Source organism: Rhinoraja longicauda, chromosome 5 (assembly GCF_053455715.1).
Source record: "Rhinoraja longicauda isolate Sanriku21f chromosome 5, sRhiLon1.1, whole genome shotgun sequence".
Taxonomy (NCBI): Eukaryota; Metazoa; Chordata; class Chondrichthyes; order Rajiformes; family Arhynchobatidae; genus Rhinoraja; species Rhinoraja longicauda.
In genome coordinates this window covers 29,266,575-29,291,074 of record NC_135957.1, presented here as the reverse complement: position 1 = coordinate 29,291,074, position 24,500 = coordinate 29,266,575, and the positions used below count along the sequence as shown (strand labels likewise).

The 24,500-nt window shown below is 41.7% G+C and overlaps 1 protein-coding gene across 1 annotated transcript; it reads right to left on the bottom strand.

Moving 5' to 3' along the window:
• Positions 1–223: 223 nt before the first annotated feature.
• allc (allantoicase) lies at positions 224–24,449 on the bottom strand. Its single transcript, XM_078399217.1, has 12 exons — positions 24,364–24,449; positions 23,498–23,595; positions 22,631–22,681; positions 20,036–20,123; positions 16,664–16,789; positions 14,909–14,988; positions 12,389–12,521; positions 10,031–10,186; positions 8,455–8,528; positions 8,227–8,335; positions 7,511–7,638; positions 224–2,386 (listed from the first exon to the last, which is right to left on the bottom strand). The coding sequence occupies exons 2-12, from the start codon at positions 23,585–23,587 to the stop codon at positions 2,258–2,260; spliced, it is 1,164 nt and encodes a 387-aa protein (XP_078255343.1). The 5' UTR covers positions 23,588–23,595; positions 24,364–24,449; the 3' UTR covers positions 224–2,257.
• Positions 24,450–24,500: the final 51 nt, after the last annotated feature.

The following is a 24,500-nucleotide window of genomic DNA, read 5'->3' as shown; positions in this document are numbered from 1 at the left end:
AAGCTCTGTAAGGCAGCAACTCTACTGCTGCACCACCATGGCACTATTTTTCAGAATAGTGGTATGGGATATTTTATGCCTATCTGACAACATATCGAAACACTCTATCTGAGACAAATTAATAACAACAATAATATTGCATTCCCTCATTGCTATTATTTTATCCAAACTCATTTTATTGAAATATTAACAATAAAATCATCCACATTAATATTTAAAACCAATTTACTGTATGATTATTTAAAACATAAATCAGCAGACTTTGAATTGAAATATTTTACTTTATTTTTTCAATATTTGAATATTGTATTTGATTCTTTTCCCCCTGAATAGTATAAGGCACATTTAAAGAAAATAACCTAAATAACAAAGATTGTTGCACTATGCAAATTACTGACTACCTCGAATGAAGGTTACATCATTTTATTTAGCAGAAATGTGCTACAATTCAGTTAGAACTGTTTGTTATTTCACTTGCACATTTTTCTGATAGCTGCATCCAGCCATGATCCATACTATCCCCTTTATAATTACAGAGGTGAATCTGTCATAAGCATATTGTTTATACAGTGACACCACTGATAGTAACATTACGCTACAACATGGCAAAAATATATATTACACCCAATACCCAGGCCCCAAGTGGTCAGGATGGGGAGACATACATCTAACCCCCTCACCCTTTAACACAGGATCCCCCCAGGGTTGCGTCATTAGCCCCCTACTGTACTCCCTATACACACATTTTTTTTTCTAAAGTTTATAAAAAGCAAAGAAATAACTAAACCAAAAATTACAGCTCAGAAAAAAATTGAAACCCTTCAAATAATTCAGCAAAGGCAGAGCAGATGTTGACACCAAGATGTGCATGTGGATTTGGACCTTTAATTTATATGTTTTATAAACACAAGATCTGGTCTGCTAGTATGTTTATATTGCATCAATATCCCACAGCACATGCAGTTGCAGAAAATAAATCCACATTGTCGATGTATGACGGAAAGTTTACTGTCAGGAGACACATATTTTTTAGCATCGATGGGACCTCGGCAGTGGTGAGGTCTTGTGGCATCGCGGTGATGGGGCCTCAGCGACGGCGAAGCTTCGCGGGTCAACCCTCAGTCGGCAGTCAATAAGGGCGAGGGGGAACCGTTGCGAGGGAGGGGGGTACTTTCAGCATGGGGTACTTTGTAACTTTGTCAACGCCGTATGTGGTGGCTATTTGCATAGCCTGGGTATGCAAGCAAAGAATTTCACTGTGCCTTGTCTCAAGTGACAATAAAGTATTCCATTCCATATAAGGCACACTGAAATGAGGGAAGGTTGGCAGACTATGACAATTTGGCTTCTAGCAAAACTGATGCTACGAGGATGCAGGGTGACTTGGACAGGTTGGGTGAGTGGGCAGATGCATGGTAGATACAGTTTAATGTGGATAAATGTGAGGTTATCCACTTTGGTGGCAATAACAGGAAGGCAGATTATTATCTGAATGGTGTCAAGTTAGGAAAAGGGGAAGAACAACGAGATCTGGGTGTCCTTGTGCATCAGTCACTGAAAGTGAGCATGCAGGTACAGCAGAAAATAAGCATGCAGGTTAGGCCTTCATAACAACAGGAATTGAGTATCGGAGCAAAGAGGTCTTTCTGCAGTTGTACAGGGCCCTGGTGAGAACACACCTGGAGTACTGTGTGCAGTTTTGGTCTCCAAATTTGAGGAAGAACATTGGTGCTATTGAGGGAGCGGTTCACAAGGTTAATTCCCGGGGTGGCTGAACTGTCATATGTTGAAAGAATGGAGCGACTGGGCTTGTATGCACTGGAATTTAGAAGGATGAGAGGGGATCTTATTGAAACATATAAGATTATGAAGGGATTGGATGCGCTAGAGGCAGAAAACATGTTCCCAATATTGTGGGAGTGCAGAACCAGGGGCCATCTTTTAAGAATAAGGGGTAGGCCATTTAGAACGGAGATGAGGAAAAACCTTTTCATCCAGTGAGTTGTGAATCTGTGGAATTCTCTGCCTCAGAAGGCAGTGGAGGCCAATTCTCTGAATGCTTTCAAGAGAGAGTTAGATAGAACTGTTAAAGATAGCGGAGTCAAGGGATATGGGGGGAAGGCAGGAACGGGGTACTGATTATGGATGATCACCAATGATCACAGTGAATGGCGGTGCTGGCTCGAAGGGCCGAATGGTCCTGCACCTATTGTCACGGGTGACGAGGGGAGGAATTTGCAATACATTCTGAGAGGCTTCACAGAGGGGAGGGATGTCCCACAAGTCGCATCCTGCTGATCCCACCATCTGGCCTCATTGTCAGCCGTGTGTGAGTTGCAACGTCTTCCATTTTGATGGAGAAGAAGTGCTGCTGGTGTGGCTTCAGCTAAAATTGAAAGAGAAAGGATCGTGAAGGGACCGGGGTACGCCTTGCAAGGAAAACTGACAAGAACATTTTGTTTTAAGAGAGAGGAAGAACAGGAACAACCCTTTATTTTACTGTGCAAGCAAAAAGTGCTTTATGATAGAATCACGCTACCTGATCAAAGCATCAATGGAATCACTATCCAGTCCCATTTCCCTGTTTTTTTCTCATGATCTATTAACTATATCTTTATCCTTTACAAACTTTACACATAAAATTATCAACAAATCAAAATAGGGAGTTAATATATTTTACTATCAAACAGTGTCCTATTAATTGAAACAATTTCATAGCAATGCTTTATTTTTACATAAACGTAAGGGTAATTAAAGGTGTTTCAGAGAGTTTGAAATGAGAAATTATAATATATCTTGGCACACCCAGTAAAAACTTTTGACAGAGTTACAAGGGAATGAATTACATGCAGACACAATGTGAAGGCCCATTGTCTTGCTCCTCCCACCTTGCATTGAACCTTATCACCTTATCATACCCATTCATCAATAGACTTTGTTTTGAGGCACAGACTGTGGCAGACAATCAAACACCTTCCGAAACAGGACAATGTAAGCAGACAGAAATAGGTGACCAGCTGCACTTCACGCTGCCCTGGGAAAATAGTCAGCTTAATCAAGGACCATTTACATCCCTGTCATCCCCTCTTCCCCCACCCCCCACTCCCATAAAGGCAGAAGGTACAAAAGCTTGAAAGCACGTACCACCAGATTCAGGAACAGCTTCTTCCCTGCTGCAACCAGACTACAGGACCAGACCTCTCATAAGCTAAGGATGTAATCCTAATCTTCCAACCTACCTCATTGTGGCCCTTGCACTTTTTTTTTTATCTGCACTTTCTCTGTAACTTTAACACTATAACACTTTAACACTATATTCTACACTTTGGTAGTTTCCTCTTTGCACCACCTGTTGTATCTTGTTACTATTAGCAGTATTAAGAAATTTAATTTTTAAAGTGGTTAAATGGATTTTTATGCGGAGTGTGGGAATTCTTTGAAAATGTACGGGAGATGCATATCTGGTTTCTGGGTTGCATATCTGGGTTGGGAGCCTATTTTAAATGTAATCGCTGATGGTCATAAACATCGCAAAAATTCCCACACTTACTTGACCATCAAACTGTCACCTCCAATCTACCTATCAAATGTCCTGACAGTAAATAAATTGGTTAAACGAAAGTATTTTATGGTATCTTCAAATGGCTTTACTTAATTTAATATTACGTGCTTTTAAATGCATCTAAGACAACCTAGCAAACCGGGGGACAGCATGTGACAGCGCCCGCAATAAGCAACGATACCTGGCGGCAAGCCAGCTGTCGCCGAGAAATTTCATACCGGTTGATTTCTCAGCGACGCGCCGAGATCCACTACGATTCTTTGAAGACTCCTCACGATCATGCCCGCAACACCCCGGCGAACTGTCGGCGACAGCCTAGTCACCGGCAGTCGCCTTGAAATCGCCTAAGTGGAACAGACCCTTTAAGCACTGAACTCACCAGAATGTGAACAGCCTGTGGTTTATGATAGAATTTCTCCAAGAGTGCAGCTAGCCATAACATAGTAAAGGTTGAAGAGGCTGTTAATTAAATACAGACTTTAATCATTCCTGGCATATCTAAGCTCGGTCTTGCTCACAAGGAAAGTGAAAGGGTATAGCTAAGAGATACAAGCGCTAAAGTCATGTGAATTGAACAGCTACTGATTATATTTCAAGAAAGGAATTAAATTGTCACTTGTTACTACAGACGTAGAATTTACCCAATTGTTCAGCCTAACAAAGCAAATTTACCTTTTTTTTCAGCCCTGCTTTCCACAGTTACCAGAAGGAATGTTTATTTAAATATTAACCTGTTCCTTATTTGAAAGTAATCACTAACAATATTAACTAACCAAATCGGCTCCGCAGCCAAGAGGAAAACATAAATCTGTGAAAGCACTAAAGTTGTTGCCTCATGCAGTGACCTCCAAATAGAGTAAACAACTGGAAAAAAACTACTCCCACTCCCGTGAGAGAGAGAGAGATTTTACATAACTCCATAATTTATCCACACCATGCAGAATTCTCAACAGGTAAACCAGGTGGAATTTCACGATTCTGAAGAATTTCTACCAAAGACTTGCCTTTATATGTAAAATGCAAAACAACTCTTGAATCCCAGAAGGGACCCATGTATGGGATAGCAAAAAAAAATTATTGAAGTAACTGAGAAGATTATTGAAGCAGGGCAGTTGACATTGTTTTTTGGACTTTAGTAAGCTATTTGCCAAGATCCCAGATGGTGAACCAGTCCAGAAATTTAAGGCACATGAGATGGCATGGCTAAAGTCAGAGAGTAACCGAGCCCTTTGGGCCAACAAAGATGCCCATCTGCACTAGTCCCACTTGCCTGCATTTGGCCCATAACCTTCTGAACCTTTCCTATCCATGTACCCGTCCAAATGTATTTTAAATGCTGTTGTACTAACTTCCTCAACTACTTCCTGTGGCAGCTCATTCCAAACATCCACCATACTCTGTGTGAAAAGCTGCGCCCCCTATTAAATCTTTCCCCACCTGAAACCAATGTCCTCAGGTTTTTAATTCCCCTAACCTGGGTAAAAGACTCTGTGCAATCACCCTATCGATTCTCATTATTTGATAGACCTCCATAAGATCACCTCTTAGCCTCTGCACTCCAAGGAATAAAATCCTAACCTGCCCAACTCCGCCCGAGAGCTCAGGCCTTCAAGTCTCGCCAGCATCCTCATAAATTTTCTCTGTCTTCTTTCCAGTTTAACAACATCCTTCCTATTAAAACGTGACCAAAACGGAACACAATACCCCAACTGAGGCCTCACCATTGTCGTACAACTAGGGTTGTCAATTGTCCTGTATTAGCCGGGATTTTGGGCTAAATTTGTTTGTCCCATACGGGACCGCCCTTGTCTCATATTGGACCGCCCTTGTCCCGTATTAGGCCCATGGGCCGCTGTAGGCCCGTGGGCCGCTGTAGGCCGGGACAGTGTAGGCTAACGTAGTGTGTTCGAGGAGCGGGGCCGAGTGCGTTCGCCTTACGGAGGTTGCATAGCAACCCGCCTCCCTGCCCGGGCGGCCGCCATTGGTGGAGCGGGAGCACGTGGCTGCTGGCGGGGTGAGGTCACTTGGGGCGGGGCGGTGACATCACCTTGTCCCGTATTTGGGATTGAGATAGTTGGCACCCCTATGTACAACTGTAACATAACATCCCAACTTCTATACTCAAACCCTGACTATTGAAGGCCAATGTACCAAAACCTTTCTTGATCACCTTCTCGACCCATGGCACCACTTTTAGGGAACTATGTATCTGCACTCCTAGATCCTTCTGCTCTATAACACCTCCCAGAGCCCTGCCATTCTCTGTGAAGGTCCTGCCCTGGTTTACTAACCCAAAATACAACACCTCACACTTATCTGTATTAAAGTCCATTAACAAATCCTCAGCCCACTTGCCCAACTGATGAAGATCCTGCTGACGTGTCGTGATTCCGAGCAGACGGCCCAGTTTATCTGGCGAAATGCCTCATCGCCAGAACTCACATATAAGCACCAAGACCTCGCTCGATTGGCGATAAGAGGGGCCCTCCCAGTCAGATACTTTCTGTATCATTGAGTCTTACTACCGATGTATGCTGCTATGGAGGGGAGTGAAGTGCCCATCACTTTACAATGTGCAGATTTGCAAAGAGGGTCTGGAGAAGGATGCAAGAGTCTTCGTCATTGTTCATCCAGAACAGCCTTGTACAGAGAGGAGTCTTTGATTTACGGGCTGCTCCTAGGGACTCATTTGGAGACAGATATCCAGTGCTGCTGGAAAATCATCAGGTTAGACAACTTTCCTCACTATCCACAATGCCACAATATTTGTGCCAACCACAATCTTACTTATCAGACCTCCTACATTCACATCCAATTTGTCGATATGTATCACAAATAACAGTCCCATCACTGATCCCTGCAGCCCACCACTGATTGCAGAGTTCATTCAGTAAAGCATCCTTCTACCACCACCCTGCCTCCTCTCCCCATGCCAATTTCTGATCCAATCAGCCATCTCACCTTGGATTACATGTGTCTTAATCTTACAGAGCCTTGTCAAATGCCTTACTAAAGTCCATAAAGAAAACATCTACCAACCTTCATCAAAGTCTTCATCACTCCTCAAAAATCTCTGTCCCAAATTATTGGGGCAGGATTTTCCCTTAACAACGTTGTGCTGACTATCCTTGATCTGCCGCAGCCTTTCCAAATGTACATAAATGCTATTTCCTAGGATGTTCTCCAATAATTTTCCTAGAGGTAAGGCTTGCTGACCTGCAATTGCTTGGCTTATCCCTGCTGATGCATTTAAATAAAGAAACAACGATAACTCTCCTCCAATCCACTGACTAATGAAGATATAATATTCCCCATTAGGGCCCCAATATCCTCTTCCCCGTAGCATCCTAACTTATGTCACACCTGGCCCTGGGGATTTAGCAACCCTTATGCATCTCATAACATCTAACACCGCTTCCTTAATACGTACCTGCTCTAAATTATCCAGGAACTCATTATCTTCCATGGGCTTTTCCTTGGTGAATATAGATGTGAAATATTCATTTAATACTTCACCCACTTTGCATGGCATTATTATTGAATAGCAAAGTAGATTTGAGGAACCAACTGATCTATTCATGTTCCTAACGCACATGTCTGCATGCATCCACCTCAGCCCCTCAGCTTATTCCTGATTTCCAAGATGTATTGTACATGAGCAGATGTCACATCAATCAATGCAGCCATCAATTAATGCAGCACAGATAGAGGCCTTTCAGCCAAATGTGTCTGTCTCAGTTCTTTGAACGATTAGGCTCATTCCCTTGCACTTTCCAAATAGCCCTGAACGATCTGCTCTGGTTGTGAGCAATTACCAAGAAATGTACTTCTCACTCCTCCAGGGTCAGTAATTTTGAGCTCCAGAATGGCTTTATGGTCGTAATTACAGATCATCCCAGTATATGTAACTGGCAACAGCAGACTAATTCATGTTTTATCTTCACATACCTTAGTAATTGGCAGCAGTATTTTCCATTTCAAGCTGGCACAGCTTTTCCACTCTGCATCAATGCATTTCCTCTCCTCCTCTGGTGTGATGGCACACCCTTCAATTAGGCAACTATCTGGGAAGTTACCTGGTGACAGAGAGTTTGTTGCTTAGCTGCATTGCTCACATTTTCATCCACTAGTACAATCCTACTCATGTAAAGTTTGCACTGCTAACACTGTTAAAACATATTGGAGAAAAATGTAACAGCAGCAGGAGAATGGAGGGTGAAGAGCTGGAGGAATAAATTCTTTCCTCCCTCCGATAATAATACCTGGCTCTAAAACCATTATAAATGCGACTTTAACCAGAACAATGTGGAGGTCAGGAGAGTGGTCCATTCAGAAGTCGACCTCCTGGACTTCCCGGAACTCAGGAGCCAGAGAGGATGAAGTCAGCTGGGAACTGTTGGAACCAGAGGAGATTGTTGTGTCTAATCCCACTCCTAACCTAATCTGCCACAATTTGGAAGGTGCTTTCCTAGAAATGAGGAGGACATAATTATATAAAGTTTCTTTAATTATAATGCAGGCATTTAAGATTTAATGTAAATGTGTCGTTAGGGAATATTTTGCTATAGAAATTGGCATGGAATAAATGTCGATATTCATGGGATAAACGTATAAAACATTGTCTGATTTTTTTCTGGATTTCATTTTTTGTTCTTTGAACATACCTTTGAAATGGCTCGTGTCAATCTCAATGTGCGCTATAACACCAGAATGCCCCAGCTTAAAAACAGCCCATTCACAACCAGGTACCTGTAGAATGCCCTGGTCATCTGCCTGGAAAATAAAATGCAAAGGACCAAGGTCAATCCAAATTATATTTAAGACTAATAAATTTGAAGAAATAAGTGTGGCTGCTGAACCGACCATCGATGGACAAACTCTTGGTTTCCTACCTTTAATACTGCTGGTCTGTCCAGTCTCCGGGCAGTTTCCCAACCATCAGACATAACCTCAGATCTTCCAATGCCTTCAGTGAAAAATTATAGTGTTAGGGATATTCAAGTAGCAATAGAAGAACTTAAAATAGAGGAAGGATTATTTAAAACAAAAACAGAAAATGTGGATGATACACTGTGGATCTGTGGAGAGCGGGGCACTTAATGTTTGAGGTCAATGACTTTTCATGAAAAGGGTTCTTGTAAAAAATAATCAGCCTGAAATATTGGCTTTGTTTCTGCATTGACCCTGCCCGATCTGCTAAGTACTTCCATCATTTTATCTTTACTGTTCATATTTCCAGTATCAGCAGTTTTTCTTCTGAAGGGTTATTAACTTTGCCCAACATTATTAATGCATTAATTATTGATCAATAACATATTTGATACAGATTAACAATAGAAATTATAAATTAATTTACCATTACAAGCATATTTTTACTAATCTTCGATGAGGAAAGATTACTAAAAATATGCTTGTAATTGTAAAGTAATATTGTTCATCTCTACCAAACACGTTATTGATCAATAATTTCTGTAAGGAGTCAACCTCATTACCGAAACAACAAAATTAAATTGCCATGTGTAAAAAATGAAATGCTGGTGACTTTAAAGCCCATGCATAATGGACACTTCTTATAAAATGATTATTTTACTGAAATGGATGTATTAATGGTAGAAATATTAACAAAATCATGATTGTATTAATTCTTCTACTAGCAATAAATTGAATAAAATCATGCAAGCTGTTTTAGATAATATAATTAGATGTAACGTTCCTATTTTCCCTGACAAAATTGCTGTGCAAAGGGCTGTTGCTCCAAATTCCCATCCGTTTCCAGTTATTACATCTAATTTTCTAGGCAGTACAAAGTGCAGCAATTGTGGTACGTGAAACTGATGATAATGTAAGTAAAATTGCACGGGGCTCACTGGGGATTTAATACTCTAATTATTCTTCATGAAAAGTTCCTCCACTATGAATAAGAACATTAGATGTATATCCAAGTAAGGGAGCAGCGGACCGGGTCGCTCCCCGGTCTGACAGGCCTGACTTGCCCACTGCGGTCAGATGTCAGTGGAGGACTCGTCCACCTTGGTCTCCGGTAGGACCGGGAACTCGGCCGAAGGCTTGGCAGATGGCATAACCGGGAGGAAGCTGGAGAAGTCGGATGCGAGGAGCAAGGGCTGGTAGGAGGGTGAATGCCTCCAGGGCCTTCAAGGTTGGCTGCAGGAGTCGTCCCCCCCGGAACACAAAGATGGGTGAGCGAGGAGAGGAGAGGGACGCCGGTTCACTGGAACTGCTCCAATACCAGACTTTGAACTTTGAATAATGGCACCAAAATTGGCAGAGCCCGCATGTGTAATATGTGCAAAATAAATTTCACTGTGCAGTTGCATATGTGACAAATAAAGCACTATTGGCCATTGACTATTTACTATTTAAATATGCATCTTGTTAAGCCATATAAATTAAATCATCTATTTCCTTTAATAAAACTCTTTGAAGTGAAATGTATCGTAACTACTTTACCTATAATGTTATTAGGGTGTCCAAAGTGAGCATTGCTGAATCCCACGCATACACCTCCATTTGTCATTGCAGCCAAATCTACTGTTTGCCTCTGTGAAACCGCTGACCAGTCATTGTGGCCGATGCCATAAAGTCTAAGCCGTGCGATCCCACCATCTAAAGAAAGAAAAACAGGTATAAGTATCATGTAGTGTTTGGTCAATGTGCTATAAGAAGGGCGACACGATGGCGTGGTGGTACAGTTGCTGATTACAGTACCAGAGACCCAGGTTCGATCCTGACTACAGGTGATGGCTGATACAGGTTCTCCCTGTGACATGCGTGGGTTTTCCCCGGTATCCTCCCACACTCCAAAAACATACAGGTTTGTAGGTTAATTGACTTCTGTAAATTGTAAATTGTCCCGTGTGTGTAGGATAGTGAAAGTATAGGGGGATCACTGGTCTGCACGGACTCGGTGGGCCGAAGGGCCTGTTTCGCACTATATCTCAAAACTAAACAAAGAAGGCCAATATCAGCATATAGAATCATCCCATTATGTACCCTTGTTTCCTAACGCTGTGTGCCCAGTGAAGGGTTAAACAGGCCATGCTATTTGTAAGTGACTTTTTCTAAGTGGTATCACAAGAGACAGGTTGGCGTTTCCGAAAAGTGGCTCTCAGCTCAGCTTGTTGTTTAACATTGTCGCTTAACCGCCTTAAGGTGCTGCTGTTTTAAGAAGTGCCAATAGCATGCAGCTGCAACTCCTGGTCCATTCACCACTGTCCTTTTTCTGATGTGGAGCAAAGAGCAAGTTACTAATTCAGGATTAGGGAGGTAGAGAATTGGTTGTGGCTGTCTCATGTTTCATGGGAAAATCAGGATGACAATGTGAACATTTGGTTAAATGTCTGGCGGCAGAGAGTCCTCCATTGAGCTCATCATGCTAATTTATTTTTAGAGATACAGCGTGGAAACAGGCCCTTCAGCCCAAAGAGTCTGCCCAACCAGTGATCACTAGCAGTATCCTACATCACTAGGGACACTTTACAATTTTTACCAATGACAATTAACCTACAAACCTGTACGTCTTGGAGTGTGGGAGGAAACTTGAGCACCCAGTGAAATCCCATGCAGTCAAGGGAGAACGTGCAAACTCCATTCAGACAGCACCTGCAGTCAGAATTGAACCCGGGTCTTTGGCGCTGTAAAGCAGCAACTCTACCGCTGTGCCACTGCGGCACCGTAAACTCGCCATCTCCTGCAACAAGAACCTTGAGATCGTGTTTCTCTCCACAAGCTCCATAGCCTTCCATCTAAACTGAGGATGCTACTTAAGGTAAGGGAACCATTGCTCACAGTGTTGCCTTTACTGTGGCAGGTGTACCAAAACTGATCTGTAAAGTAAATAATATCAATGAATTCTGCAAGCAAGTAGCGTGGGAGGTGAATGTAAGAATTGACTTGTAGGACGATAGGATTCTTAAAGTAGATAAAGCAGTTTTAAAGCTGTTCATACAAGTAGCTATTGGTAGGGGAACATGGTAACCTTTGTGACAGTCACCTTGATCTACTTATGAGGGCTTGTTATGAAAGCATTGCTTTCAGAGGGTAAAAAGTAACCTTGATGTCCAGAATGGACCAGGAGGAAACAGCAGGCATGTCTATTTGTCATGCTAAGTATTAGATGGCATTTCTCTTCATAAGTAGGATGAGCTGATAGGCAGTGATGTTAATCCTAGGATTCTCACTCCTGCTCACTGCCTTCCTATTTATTTATTTGTTGGAATTGTATAGGCCTGAAGGCTTAGGGAGTGTTGCTGTGATGTTACCACACTGGTGGATCCATTCTAAATCAAAAACGTTGTTTCCAATAACCTGAAATAGATTCAGATCTTTGGAACATGAATTTAACTTTTATTTGTGAGCTCTCATCTCCATGATCAGCACTTTTGCAGCCAACACTGACAAAATCTCTATTCATCTCGGATGTATATCTCTCAAAAACACGAGTTTGGTATCGCCCATTTACTTTTCCTGATTTTGCTTTTTTTCTCATTTAAGCTTTACTTATTCAGGGAGTGCCTGAAATATCTTTCCCTGCTTGTTATTATTTAATGAAACACCATTGAACGGTTGTGTAAGAAGGAACTGCAGATGCTGGTTTGCACTGAAGATGGACACAAAATGCCAGAGTTACTCAGAAGGACAGGCAGCATCTCTGGAGAGAAGGAATGGATGAAGTTTCAGGTCCAGACCCCAGACAGAAGTCAGACAGAAGACGGATGAAGAACGTCACCCATTCCTTCTCTCCAGAAATGCTGCCTGTCCCGCTGAGTTATTCTGGCATTTTGTGTCTACCATTGAACGGTTGGTTACCTGGATACATGTTAAGTCGGATGTGAGTCCATCGCTTTTGCTGTTGAACAGGAAAATAATTGTGGCAGGTGTCAACATAGCCTGGTTGTAGGATTGTCATTGGAACTAACTCGGTCCAGACCTCCGATTTCAACTAGCATAGAAAGTATAAAAATAAAAGATTTAAAAACTTTTTCATGGTAGTATTCGTCTTATTTTAACAGGAATGTGTAGATAGATGGTAAACCAAGTAAAAAATAAAATAAATTCCAAAGACAGTTCATGCAAATATGAACACAAGAAAATAGAGGAGCAGGATTAATCCATTTCGCCCTCAAGCCTGCCCCACTGTTCCAGGCAGATCTGCCCCAAGCCTTGTGTCCACTTCCGCGTCAGCTCACCATAGCCATTCACAATCTTCCAAACATTTATCTACTTCCTTTCCAAATACCTCCACAATCTGGCCTCCACTACACTCTGGGGTACGGTACGGAAACCCAGAGAAGCACAGCCTTTGCAAAAATTAATTTCTGTTTTAAATAACCAACCTTAATTGTGCAAAATGTCTGTTCACTTGAGATTCTTGCACCAGTGAAAGCATCTCCATATCTATCCTGTCATGTTCTCTAAAGATCCTATAAATTTCAATAAGACCACCGCTCATTCTTCAAAACTCCAAAGAATATAAATATAAAGACGGTTCCTAATTAATGTAGAAGGGCCTATGCTGCTGCTGCAAATGCATAATAGTGAAATAACATTTCCACAATAATTTATATATGGCACCATCTTTGCTGTTTGGGGGTCTCCCACAGAATTAGCCTTCCGTTAGAACTTCTACATATTTAAATCTTTTTAATAGTTGCATTGTGGGCTCCACCTTCCTTCCTTGGCCATCGGTGCCAGCTCTGATTTGTTCTGCACCTTTTAACACCTCTAGTTTCCCCCTCCTCTAACTCTCATTTTGAAGAAGGGTCTCGACCCGAAACGTCACCTATTCCTTTTCTCCAGAGATGCTGCCTGACCCACTGATTTATTCCAGCATTTTGTGTCTGTCTTTGTCTTTGTCTTTGTCTTTTTGGAGGTTAGAAGTGATAATAATGCTACAGAGTAAGGGGAAAAGCTATCTGAGGAACAGGGCAGTCACTTTAAATCACCTTGACTGATCTGATTTAAAGTTTGAGAAATCGACAGTAAGGTTATTAAGAGAAAATTAATAAAAAGAAAAAGAAAGATTGGATTAAGAGAAAAATGCAAACATGATGGAAAAGTAGAAAATATGTTAATTTTATATTTTTTATCATAATATCTTTAAGAATATGTTTCAACTATAATAGTCGATTTTCAGTAACAGAGAGGATAATTAACAGTTGCAATACTCACATGGTGAAAAGGATGCTAATACTTGTAATGACAAAACTTAACACCCTGAATTAATTTAAGTATTCAAATACAAGGCATTGAATACAGTTACCACAGTGCCATTACAAATAGGATTGCCATTGATACAAAACTAATTTCACATCAAAGATTGACACAAAAAAATGCTGGAGTAACTTAGTGGGACAGGCAGCATCTCCGGAGAGAAGGAATAGATGTTTCGGATCAAGACCCTTCATCAGACTTGACTTTAGCCTCAACCCGAAACATCACCCATTCCTTCTCTCCAGAGATGATGCCTGCAGTTACTCCAGCATTTTTCTGTGTCTATCTTCGATTTAAACCAGCATCTGCAGTTCCTTCCTACTAATGTTACATCAGTTCAACTTGGATAGAAATTTTTGAAACACGAGTTTATTTGCCCTCGACGTCCGTCACTCAAATCTGCCGTGTCGTTTACAACGAAATAACTTTGAGCACAATTAATGTCATCGTCATTTCAACAGAAGATCCAGCTCATTGATTTTGTGCTCATGCAGCACTGAAATTGTAAATTATTCTCTTTTAAACAAATGAAATTGCTAATGCAACTGTGATAAATTATTCAATGTAATTCATAAAATTGAAAGGTCGAGTGCATTTTATGAACTGGACTTCTTGGTACAACACTTTATGCCACATATTTAATGATCGAGAGTTTGGAAACAATTTCCCCTCTTTCTGGCTTGGATTTCCTGTGGGCAACATCTCACCTAAACTCTACACCAGGAGCATTGAAAAATCTAAGTCAGATCTTTTAGTAGATAGACACAAAGTTCTGGAGTAATTCAGCGGATCAAGGCAGCATTTCTGGAGAGAACGGATGGGTGACGTTTTGGGTCAGGAACCTTTTTCAGACAGTCACACCTTTCAGTGTTTTATTTTTGTAAAAAGTTCGCCGTGGTGTAACAGAACACATTTTTCTGTATTGTCACAGTGACCATGTACTGGACTCCTGCTTGCACAGGGTGAAAATTCACAGATAATGCACCTATTATCAACCTGCCCACCCTCACAGACCATAATGCAATAGTCTTCATTGCTTTTCAGATTGAACAAGATTTGTCAAACGGATGCTATGGTTATGTCTAATAAAGAAATTGCAAATTATTTTTGACAAACCTTCCCAATGGCTTCAAATTCCACCTCTGAAGCAGCAGTTCCGATTCTCTCTCCCCTTAGCATTAGGCCTGGAACTGCATCTGGTCAGAGAGATGTATGAAAGATGCATCATTTCAAAGCTCGCTCTTAGACGCACTATCAGATGACGGATAAAGTACAAAGTGCATGTGATGGATTGGTATAAAGTAATGTAAATTGCAGACCAAGACTGGTGATCAAAAATAGTAGTTCTGGGCTACTGTTGCCCTTCAGATTTCCTTCTGGAGTTAAAACAATATTAGGTCATGCATAGTCAGATGCAACAAAACTTTCTGTACTAACTGATCAACAGTATCTCCCATTATGCATGTACAAATCATCAACAACAACACATAATAGAGGATTTAAAGTTAGACATTACACCAGCAGGGGTGTGAGAAGCCGATGAATTCTGAGGAACCTGGTGTGCAAGTGATCAATTGATAATAAAAGTCTGGTTCATGGGAGCAGAGTCAGAATATTGTATGTCAAAGCCACACTTTACTTCTTAAGTTATATTGAAAGATATTGAGAATATGGTCCATCTTTTGAATGAGACATTAAACTTGGTCCCTCTTATTCCTTCGAGTAGATAGATTCTACGACACTATTCATAAAGAGCGGGAGTTTCTCACAGGGCCCAAGTTAACATTCACCAAAAAAAACAGATGAACTAATTGTTAGGCAATTTTGTGCTTTGTTAATTGCTACATTTTGCCAAGTAAACATTGTGAAGGGCCTCAGACTGTCTTACAAATGTGAGAAGCACTATGCAGAAAACAAGTCCCACTTTTTATAAAGAACAAATTTAACAACAGTAATTAGGAATTCAGAAAAGGAAACTATAATTAGGGCATAGGTTTATAAGGTCAGAGGGGGAAAGTATAAAGGAGACATGTGAGGCATGTTCTTTTTACACAGGGTGCTGGGTGTCTGGAACACAATGCCAGGAATGGTGATGAAAGCTGATATGATAGTAGCATTTAAGAGGCTATTAGATAGGCACATGGACATGCAGGGTATTGAGGGATATGCATCACATGCAGGAGAAAAGGATTAGTTTAATTTGGCATCATGTTCGGCATAGGTATCCTAGGCCAAAGGGCCTGTTCCTGCGCTGTTCTGTTCTTTGTTTTTTGTTCTATTATTGTGCATGCTAAATACAGAATGTAGGAATACAGAAAGGTTAAATAGATTCTTCACAATGCGGTAACATTCATTGTTGAAAGTTGTATTGAATTTAAGTACGAGTGAACCACAAAGTTCAATGACAGACGTAATGTGTTGTAAGTATTGTAAACTCTGAATTTTACCTTGCAGGGATTAAAACAAGTTCACTTGTTGGTTCAAGCATATTGCACTGAATTAGGCAGACACATTGTCACAGCACATCCCCACAATGATTGTCACAGCAGAGAATCTTGACTTCAAGTGGTGAAGATTTTAGAGAGTAATAACAAGGAACTGCAGGTGCTGGTTTACCAAAGAAAGACACAAAATGCTGGAGTAACTCAGCGGGTCAGGCAGCATCTCCAGGGAACATGGATAAGTTACGTATTAGTTTGGGACTCTTCTTTAGACTGATTGCAGGTGGGAAGCGGGAAAGAAAGCTGGAGACCTCAGGAAGGCCAAAACATAGTGAGAAATACTATAAAAACTATATTTAGTGTCCTTTTGCAGAACTTTGATTGTATTTCAATGTCTTAAATGGTGGAGGAGTTTTAGTAAATTACTAACCGGCTTTTAGGCATGCTGCTTGAATTGATGTACGAGGAGCATAATTGCCAGTGAAGTAAGATGTATCTACATCAATTCCATGGATGACTCCAGGCACACCCAGCTGGATAACACACCAGTCATGACCTATGAAAAATAAACATGCATTGATGAACAAAGATTAGGATTTAATACACTGGGGGAAGGAAAGTTGGAGCATGGTCAGACTCAAGCAATATTTGTAGGATGCTAATTATCGAATGATGCAATATCTTGGAAAGCCAGTGTCAAGATGTAACTTATGTTCGTGTCTTTGCCTGGATATAACATTGGCCATTTGAAAGCCCAGCTACCTGAATTTGGATCTGAGAGGGGAAATTAGAATACCTTGGTTGATTTTGATCAATTGTAATTCATTGAAATCACAAAATGCTGGAGTAACTCAACAGGTCAGGCAGCATCTCTGGAGAGAAGGAATGGGTGACGTTTCGGGTCGAGACCCTTCTTCAGACTGATGTCGGGGGGGCTGGACAAAGAAAGGATATAGGTGGAGACAGGAAGACAGTGGGAGAACTGGGAAAGGGGAGGGGAAGAGAGCGACAGAGGAACTATCTAAAGTTAGAGAAGTCAATGTTCATACCGCTGGGCTGCAAGCTGCCCAAGTGAAATATGAGGTGTTGTTCCTCCAATTTGCGGTGGACCTCACTATGGCACTGGAGGAGGCCCATGACAGAAAGGTCAGACTCGGAGTGGGAGGGGGAGTTAAAGTGCTCAGCCACTGGGAGATCAGATTGGTTAAGGCGGACTGAGCGAAGGTGTTGAGCGAAACGATCGCCGAGCCTGCGTTTGGTCTCGCCGATGTAGAGAAGTTGACATCTGGAACAGCGGATACATTAGATGAGGTTGGAGGACCTGAAACGTCACCCATTCCTTCTCTCCAGAGATGCTGCCTGCCCCGCTGAGTTACTCCAGCATTTTGTGATACCTTCGATTTGTATCAGCATCTGCAGTTATTTTCCGATACAAATTATAATTCATGTAAATGCTAAAGTAGAAATTTGTCTGTGAGCCCTTCTGTTGAACAGGTTCGACTGTACGACTTCACTCCCTAAACTAACAATGGTTACAAATGTATCCCTGGAGGGGTATAAGATGTTGAGGAGCATACTAAAGAAGGAAATCATGAGGACAAAAAGGAGCATGAGATAGCTCTGGCATATAAGATTATGTCGAATCCAAAGTAAAGAGATTTTATGAATATATTAAGGGCAAAAGGATAACTAGAGGGAGAATAGGGGCCTTTAGAAACTAAAGTGATCATCTATGTGGGGGACATAGGAAATGGCCAAGGTACTCAAAGAACATTGCCCCTCTCTTTTTTACCATGGAGCAGGACATGAAGTCTGGGGAATGTGTCAGTTAATGGAGACGTCTTGAGGACATTCCGTATAACAGTTGAGGAGGTGCTGGATGTCCTAAGACCATATGAAGGTTGATAAATCTCCTGAGCCTCAACAAGTTTATCCAAGGACACTTCGGGAAGCTCGAGAAGACATTTGAAGAAGTAGCCACGAAGGCTGTTGGGGGCCAAGCCATAGACATAGACTATATGGATTTCAGAAGGTTTCGACATAAAGGAGATGAAGAGGAAAGTCAGGGTGGTTGCAGACTGAGTGAAGATGTGGAAAGCAAAACAGCCAGCTAAACATTTGAATTCTCTGAAGCAAGGTTGCACAATTTCTTTCAGTTTCACTGCAATCAAGAATTCAAGGTAGGATTATAATCACAGAGACAGGCCCTTCACCCCACCAAATCCATGTTTACTATCAGCCACTCATTCCTATGCCAAGACATTTTATTCTCCCCAATTTGGCATGAGCTGCTCCCCAGATAACATTTCACCTACATCTGGAGGCAATTTACAGTAGCCAATTAAACTATCAACCTGTTAAATATTTTGGATGTGCAAAGAAACTAGAACACCCAGAGAAAATCGATGTGGACACAGGGAGAACATGCAAACGCCACGCAGAAAGTACCCAAGGTCAGGGTTGATCTCGAGTCAATGGTTTTGTGAGGTAGTAGCTCTATCAGCTGATTTATTTCAAGGGACAAGTGAAATTGCTATTATCAGGCAACTGAACGACCCTACCACAACTAGAGAGCGGTCCTGAACTACCATCTATCTCATTGGTGATCATCAGACTATCTTTGATCAGACTTTACTGGCTTTATCTAGCACCAAATGTTATTTCCTTGAATTATGTATCTGTATACTATATCACTCATTCCCTTTTGCCTTGATTTTCAGTCTGAAGAAGGGTCAGCACCCAAAACGTCACCTATTCTTTTTTCCAGTGCTGCCTGACCCGCTGCATTTACTCCAGCATTTTGTGTCTGCCTTACTGTTTTGTACATTTAGTACATGACTGGAGTAGGAATCTCCATTCCAGGTTCTGTCCGTTCTACGTTAGTAAATTCCACAGTTGGTAATGCACTACCCAAATGGGCCGCAAGGGATAATCCTTCCCTCGCCTACCTGTTCTGGCTGGGCTTCTGTGAAGGCTGAATATATTTGTCGTGCTGCTCTTCTTAGTTTATAGGATTTAATAAGAGGACCTTTGCTGTCACTTAAAATATATGTCAAATTGATGGACAAAATACTGGAGTAACTCAGCGGGACAGGCAGCATCTCTGGAGAGAAGGGATGGGTGACATTTCGGGTCGAGACCCTTCTTCAGACTGAGAGTCACAGGAAAGGGAAAGGAGAGATACAGACGATGATGTAGAAAGATATAGAACAAATGAATGAAAGATATGCAAAAACGTAACAATGATAAAGGAAACAGGCCATTGCTAGGTGAGAATGAAAGCTGGTGGGACTCGGGTGGGGGAGGGATGAAGAGAGAGAGGGAATGCAGGGGTTACTTGAAGTTAGAGAAATCAAGAATCATACTATTTATTCACAAAATGCTGGAGTAACTCAGCAGGTCAGGCAGCATCTCGGGAGAGAAGGAATGGGTGACGTTTCGGGTCGAGACCCTTCTTCAGACTGAAGAAGAATTATACCACTGGGCTGTAAGCTGCTCAAGCGAAATATGAGATGCTAGGCTGTTGGGAAAATTAGACAATAGACAATAGACAATAGGTGCAGGAGTAGGCCATTCGGCCCTTCGAACCAGCACCGCCATTCAATGTGATCATGGCTGATCATTCACAATCAGTACCCTGTTCCTGCCTTCTCCCCATACCCCCTGACTCCACTATCTTTAAGAGCTCTATCTAGCTCTTGATTGGGGGGGGGCTGTTTTGACAGAGCTCTATCTACTTAGATACTTGTGGGGAACATAATCAAGTTAGCAATAAATGTGTATATTTCAGATCTTGACTTACCTGGAATTCGTTTTCTCCTGGTTTCCCAACCATCCATCCATTTGCCAAAGTTTGTAAATTCATGTGCCTTCCATTGTGGTGCTTCAGACTAAAACAAACATTTTGATTTAATAATTAGGAACAAACCAAACTTCAAATATAAAAAGTCAGTCTGAAGAAGGCTCTCCAGCCAAAACATCACACAGAATCAAGGGATATGGGGAGAAATCAAGAATGGGTTACTGATTTTGGATGATTAGCCATGATCATATTGAATCGCAGTGCTGGCTCAAGTGGGCCGAATGGCCTACTCCTGCACCGATTTTCTATGTTTCTGTCACCTATTCCTTCTCTCCAGAGATGCTGCCTGACCCGCTGAGTTACTCCAGTATTTTGTGACTATCTCAAATATATCCAAGTGACTTTAACAGGCTCAGACGTGGTTGTTAATGACGTATATTTAGAAGTGTGGAAACATTTGAGGTTTTTTTTTGTTCAGTCCTGAAAATTTAGCACCATGTCAGAGATGCAGTCCTATTCATGAGATATACTTTCATACTGAAAGTCTTTCTGCTTGCTCCAGGGACTTGAATGATAAAAGTTCCAAGGCAGATTTTTCCCATCAATATTTGGAAATAAATCATTGCGCAGGTAGAATACACATGGGAGAATTGCAAAGGTTGATTTGCCTTCCTTTAAAAGGTTTTTTTTGTGGTCATTTTGAAATGGACTGATGATCAGGATGTCTTTGTGAACATCGCAGTTCTCATAACACAGTGGACTGCCACCAGGCCATTCTCAAGCACCACAGTGGAAAATATCCATCCCCATGCCAGTGGTTCAGAGGCTAACACTGCCGTTTCATAGCGCCAGCAACCTGAGTTTGACTCTGACCTCACTTTCTGTCTATGTGGAGTTTGCACATTCTCTTTGTGAGCATGCAGATTCAATTTGGTTTAGTTTCGTTTCCTTTCAGTTTAGTTTATTATTGTCACGTGCACTGAGGTACAGTGAAAAGGTCTTTTGGTGCATACTATCCAGAACGCGAAAAGACTATACAAGATTCAAGATTCAAGATTCAAGATAGCTTTATTTGTCATCCAATATTGGACGAAATTCAGTCACCCACAGTCCAACAATAAAAGCATTAAATAAGCATTAAAATTACACAACCCCAAAAAAAACCCAAAACACAGTCCAACAATAAAAGCATTAAATAGGCATTCAAATTACACAACCCCAAAAACCCCCAAAACACAGTCCAACAATAAAAGCATTAAATAGGCATTCAAATTACACAACCCCAAAACCCCCAAAAACACAGTCCAACAATAAAAGCATTAAATAGGCATTCAAATTACCCAACCCCAAAAACACACAAAAAAGAAACATCCATCACAGTGAGTCTCCTCCTCCAGTCCTCTCTCTCCTCACTGTGATGGAAGGCCACAATGTCTTTCCCTTCTCCTGCTGTCCTCGCCCGCAGTCAGGTTGTTGTGGTTGCAGGCCGCACCGGACGGTCCACAGCGGGCCAAGCCCAAGGCGAGTCGCAGCCGCTCCCGCAGCCTCCGAAGACGGCCGGCTCCGCCGATGATAAGTCCGATCCGGGGCGGGCGAACACGCTGCTGCTGCCGCTGTTGCTGCACGTCGGGGCGGTCATGGCTCCCGACATTGAAGCCCCCGCCCAGCAGAGAAATATCCCGAGGCATATCTTAGGCCGCGCCGGACGGTGAAATGTCCTCGACCCAAGCCCCGCGATCCGGGGCGGGCGAACACGCTGCCACTGCCGGAGCTCCCGATGTCGGCATCCACGCGGCCCGAGCCTAAGGCGAGTCGCAGCCGCTCCCGCAGCCTCCGAAGACGGCCGGCTCCGGTGATGGTAAGTCCGATCCGCGGGCTCTGCGAACCAGAGCCCTGGAGGCCGACAGCTCCAGGAGTTGGGCCGATGGTAGGCCGCAGCAGGAACGGAGACACGGCCCAGAAAACAAAGGTCGGGTCTCCGTTCGGAAGGGACACATATTTACAATGTTACAGTTCCCCCCTCCTCCCCACATACACACATAGTACACAAACACAAAAACACCACATCACAACTACAATTAAGACAAAAAAAACAACACAAAGACAAATGGACCGCAGGTGAGCCGCAGCTGCTAGGGCAGCGGACTATACATGACTGCAATCAAGCCTTCCGCAGATATAGTATAAATGGAATAACATTTAGCGCAAGATAAAGTCCAGTAAAGTCCGATTAAAGATAGTCCGAGTGTCTCCAATTAGATAGATGGTGGGTCAGGAGTGCTCTCTGGTTGGTGATGGGATGGTTCAGTTGCCTGATAACTGAAAAGAAACTGCCCCTGAATCTGGAGTTATGTGTTTTCCCACTTCTGTACTTGTTGCCGATGGGAGAGGGGAGAAGAGGGAGTGACCAGGCCGAGACTCAACCTTGATTATGCTACAGGCATTGTGAAGTGTAGATGAAACAGCATGAAGTGATTTCACTGGGTGTTCCAGTTTCCTCATACATCCCAAAGAATACCCCAGTGCAAATTACATTTCGATCATCAAAAGTTGATGGTCCTGCACCTGTAAATTAATATGTCGTTTTTCACTCACCTTCAAAAGATTCTCTGCAGTTGCAAACCAATCATCTGTGGCAAAAAGGACCTGAAAAATAGTTACGCTGAAATAGCAAAATGATCGCTTCCAGTGGTCCCTTATGTATCATGTCTTTTACATCTAACGCCAAGGAGGGACGCTAAGCAGAGGTTAGGTGGTTGAGAGATATTTGTTGGTTACTCCAGACTGCTCTCATTAGAAGCAATAGAGCAGCATTTGGGAAAGGTTTTGGGAAAAGTCACATCCACACCAATGTGGTTAGAGGTGAGAAATGTAGAAAGGGTAACCTTGCAAATTTTCCAGGAGAATGAAATGTCTCAAGCACCATCGTGCTGATCAGATCTCATGTAATTCTGAGTATTTCCCTTGGCATCCACACTAATTACTTTGGCATTTCTAATGTTTCCATCTTGCACCCACTTCTCCTGTTTAAACTATTCTTTAAAATTGACTATATTGGCCTGAAACATTAACTCCACAGTTAGACCTGACCTGCTGAGTATTTCCAGTTTTTTAAAAAGATTTCGAGCATCTGCAAATTTGTTTATCCTTTTCAAATTTTCGTCAGTTATTTGTTTTACTTGTTGCAATTCCATCTGGGCAATTTTCCCTGTTGCTAATCATTGGCAAGAACTGACCTACGCAACATTCGAAAAGCACAGTAGTGAAGAATTCATCCATTGCTCTTGCTGTGAACTAAATACTTGCCACAGTTCCCAGTTTAGCATCAATACCTTTTCAAACTGCTCCAGTGAAATCACTGTGGGAAATTGACACAACAGCGTCTACATAAATGAAATGTAATTCTATTTTTCTTTCTTCTCAAAGTCCTTCCCGAAGCCAGAAGTGTCAGTGACAGCTTACCTTTGCCCCTGTTGATACACAAGCCAGGTCATTCTTATGGACAAAGTCTGGAACCTTTTCTCTGTTGCTCTGGACTGGACGAAATGCCATTCTTCAACCTGTTTTAATTAATTAAATGTTTCAAGTCAAGTCAAGTTTATTTGTCACATACCTGCGGGTTGTGCACAAAAAAAGAATTACAGTTACAGCATATAAATAAAGTTAATAAGTTACTATAGTGTAGACAAAAATGTAGTCTCTGGAGTTATAAACGTTGACAGTCCTGATGGCCTGTGGGAATAAACTCCATCTCATCCTCTCCGTTTTCACAGCGTGCCTTTTCACTCAAGTACAAAGTACTCTTGAATGAATCATTTGCAATAATGCATGGACACATGCTGGCTAAACATCTCTTTCCTACAACTCTATCCCTGGAATGTTTTTCAGTGTTAACCATACCCCATATGTTGATATCACTTTCCTTGGTATTTCATAGTTCTGTTTGTGATTATGTTTTCCCACCATTATACATTAACCAAAGCATAAAATTAAATTCAATTACATTTACTGATAAGCTTCAGCATTCAGCAATTGTTGTCACAACATGAACAGATCTTAAATAGACATCCCTAACTTTCTTTTATAAAGTAGAACATTTATAATGGCAAATCTAAATAAAAGTAAGGAAAAGCAACACAATTAATATGAACAAAATGGTTTTGTATCTCTAATAATATAATGATGACGTAAAGAAAATCGCATCACAAATTCCAAACCTAATATTTAACTTTATTCGCATACTTTCAAATTGCTACTAATACTAACTCAAAATTAAGGGTTTTTAAAATTTGTAACTTGCATATTGTACATTTGATTTTATGACTTACCAGTTTTCTAGCCCACAAGCCTGTTTGCAACCAGTGAGTCGAAAGTACAAAAAAGGCTGGTGTATGCTAAACAACCCAGTTATTATTTGCAAACCTGCAGAATGAACTTAGGAACACACAGTTACCAGACTGAAGAT

Excerpts from the sequence above, each read along its gene's own strand:
- allc (XM_078399217.1), bottom strand. The coding sequence starts at position 23,587 with ATGGCATTTCGTCCAGTCCAGAGCAACAGAGAAAAGGTTCCAGACTTT. Across the intron at positions 22,682-23,497 it reads GTGTATCAACAGGGGCAAAG|GTCCTTTTTGCCACAGATGA; the intron begins GTAAGCTGTCAC and ends ACTATTTTTCAG. Across the intron at positions 8,529-10,030 it reads ACACCCTAATAACATTATAG|GCATTGGAAGATCTGAGGTT; the intron begins GTAAAGTAGTTA and ends TTTTCACTGAAG.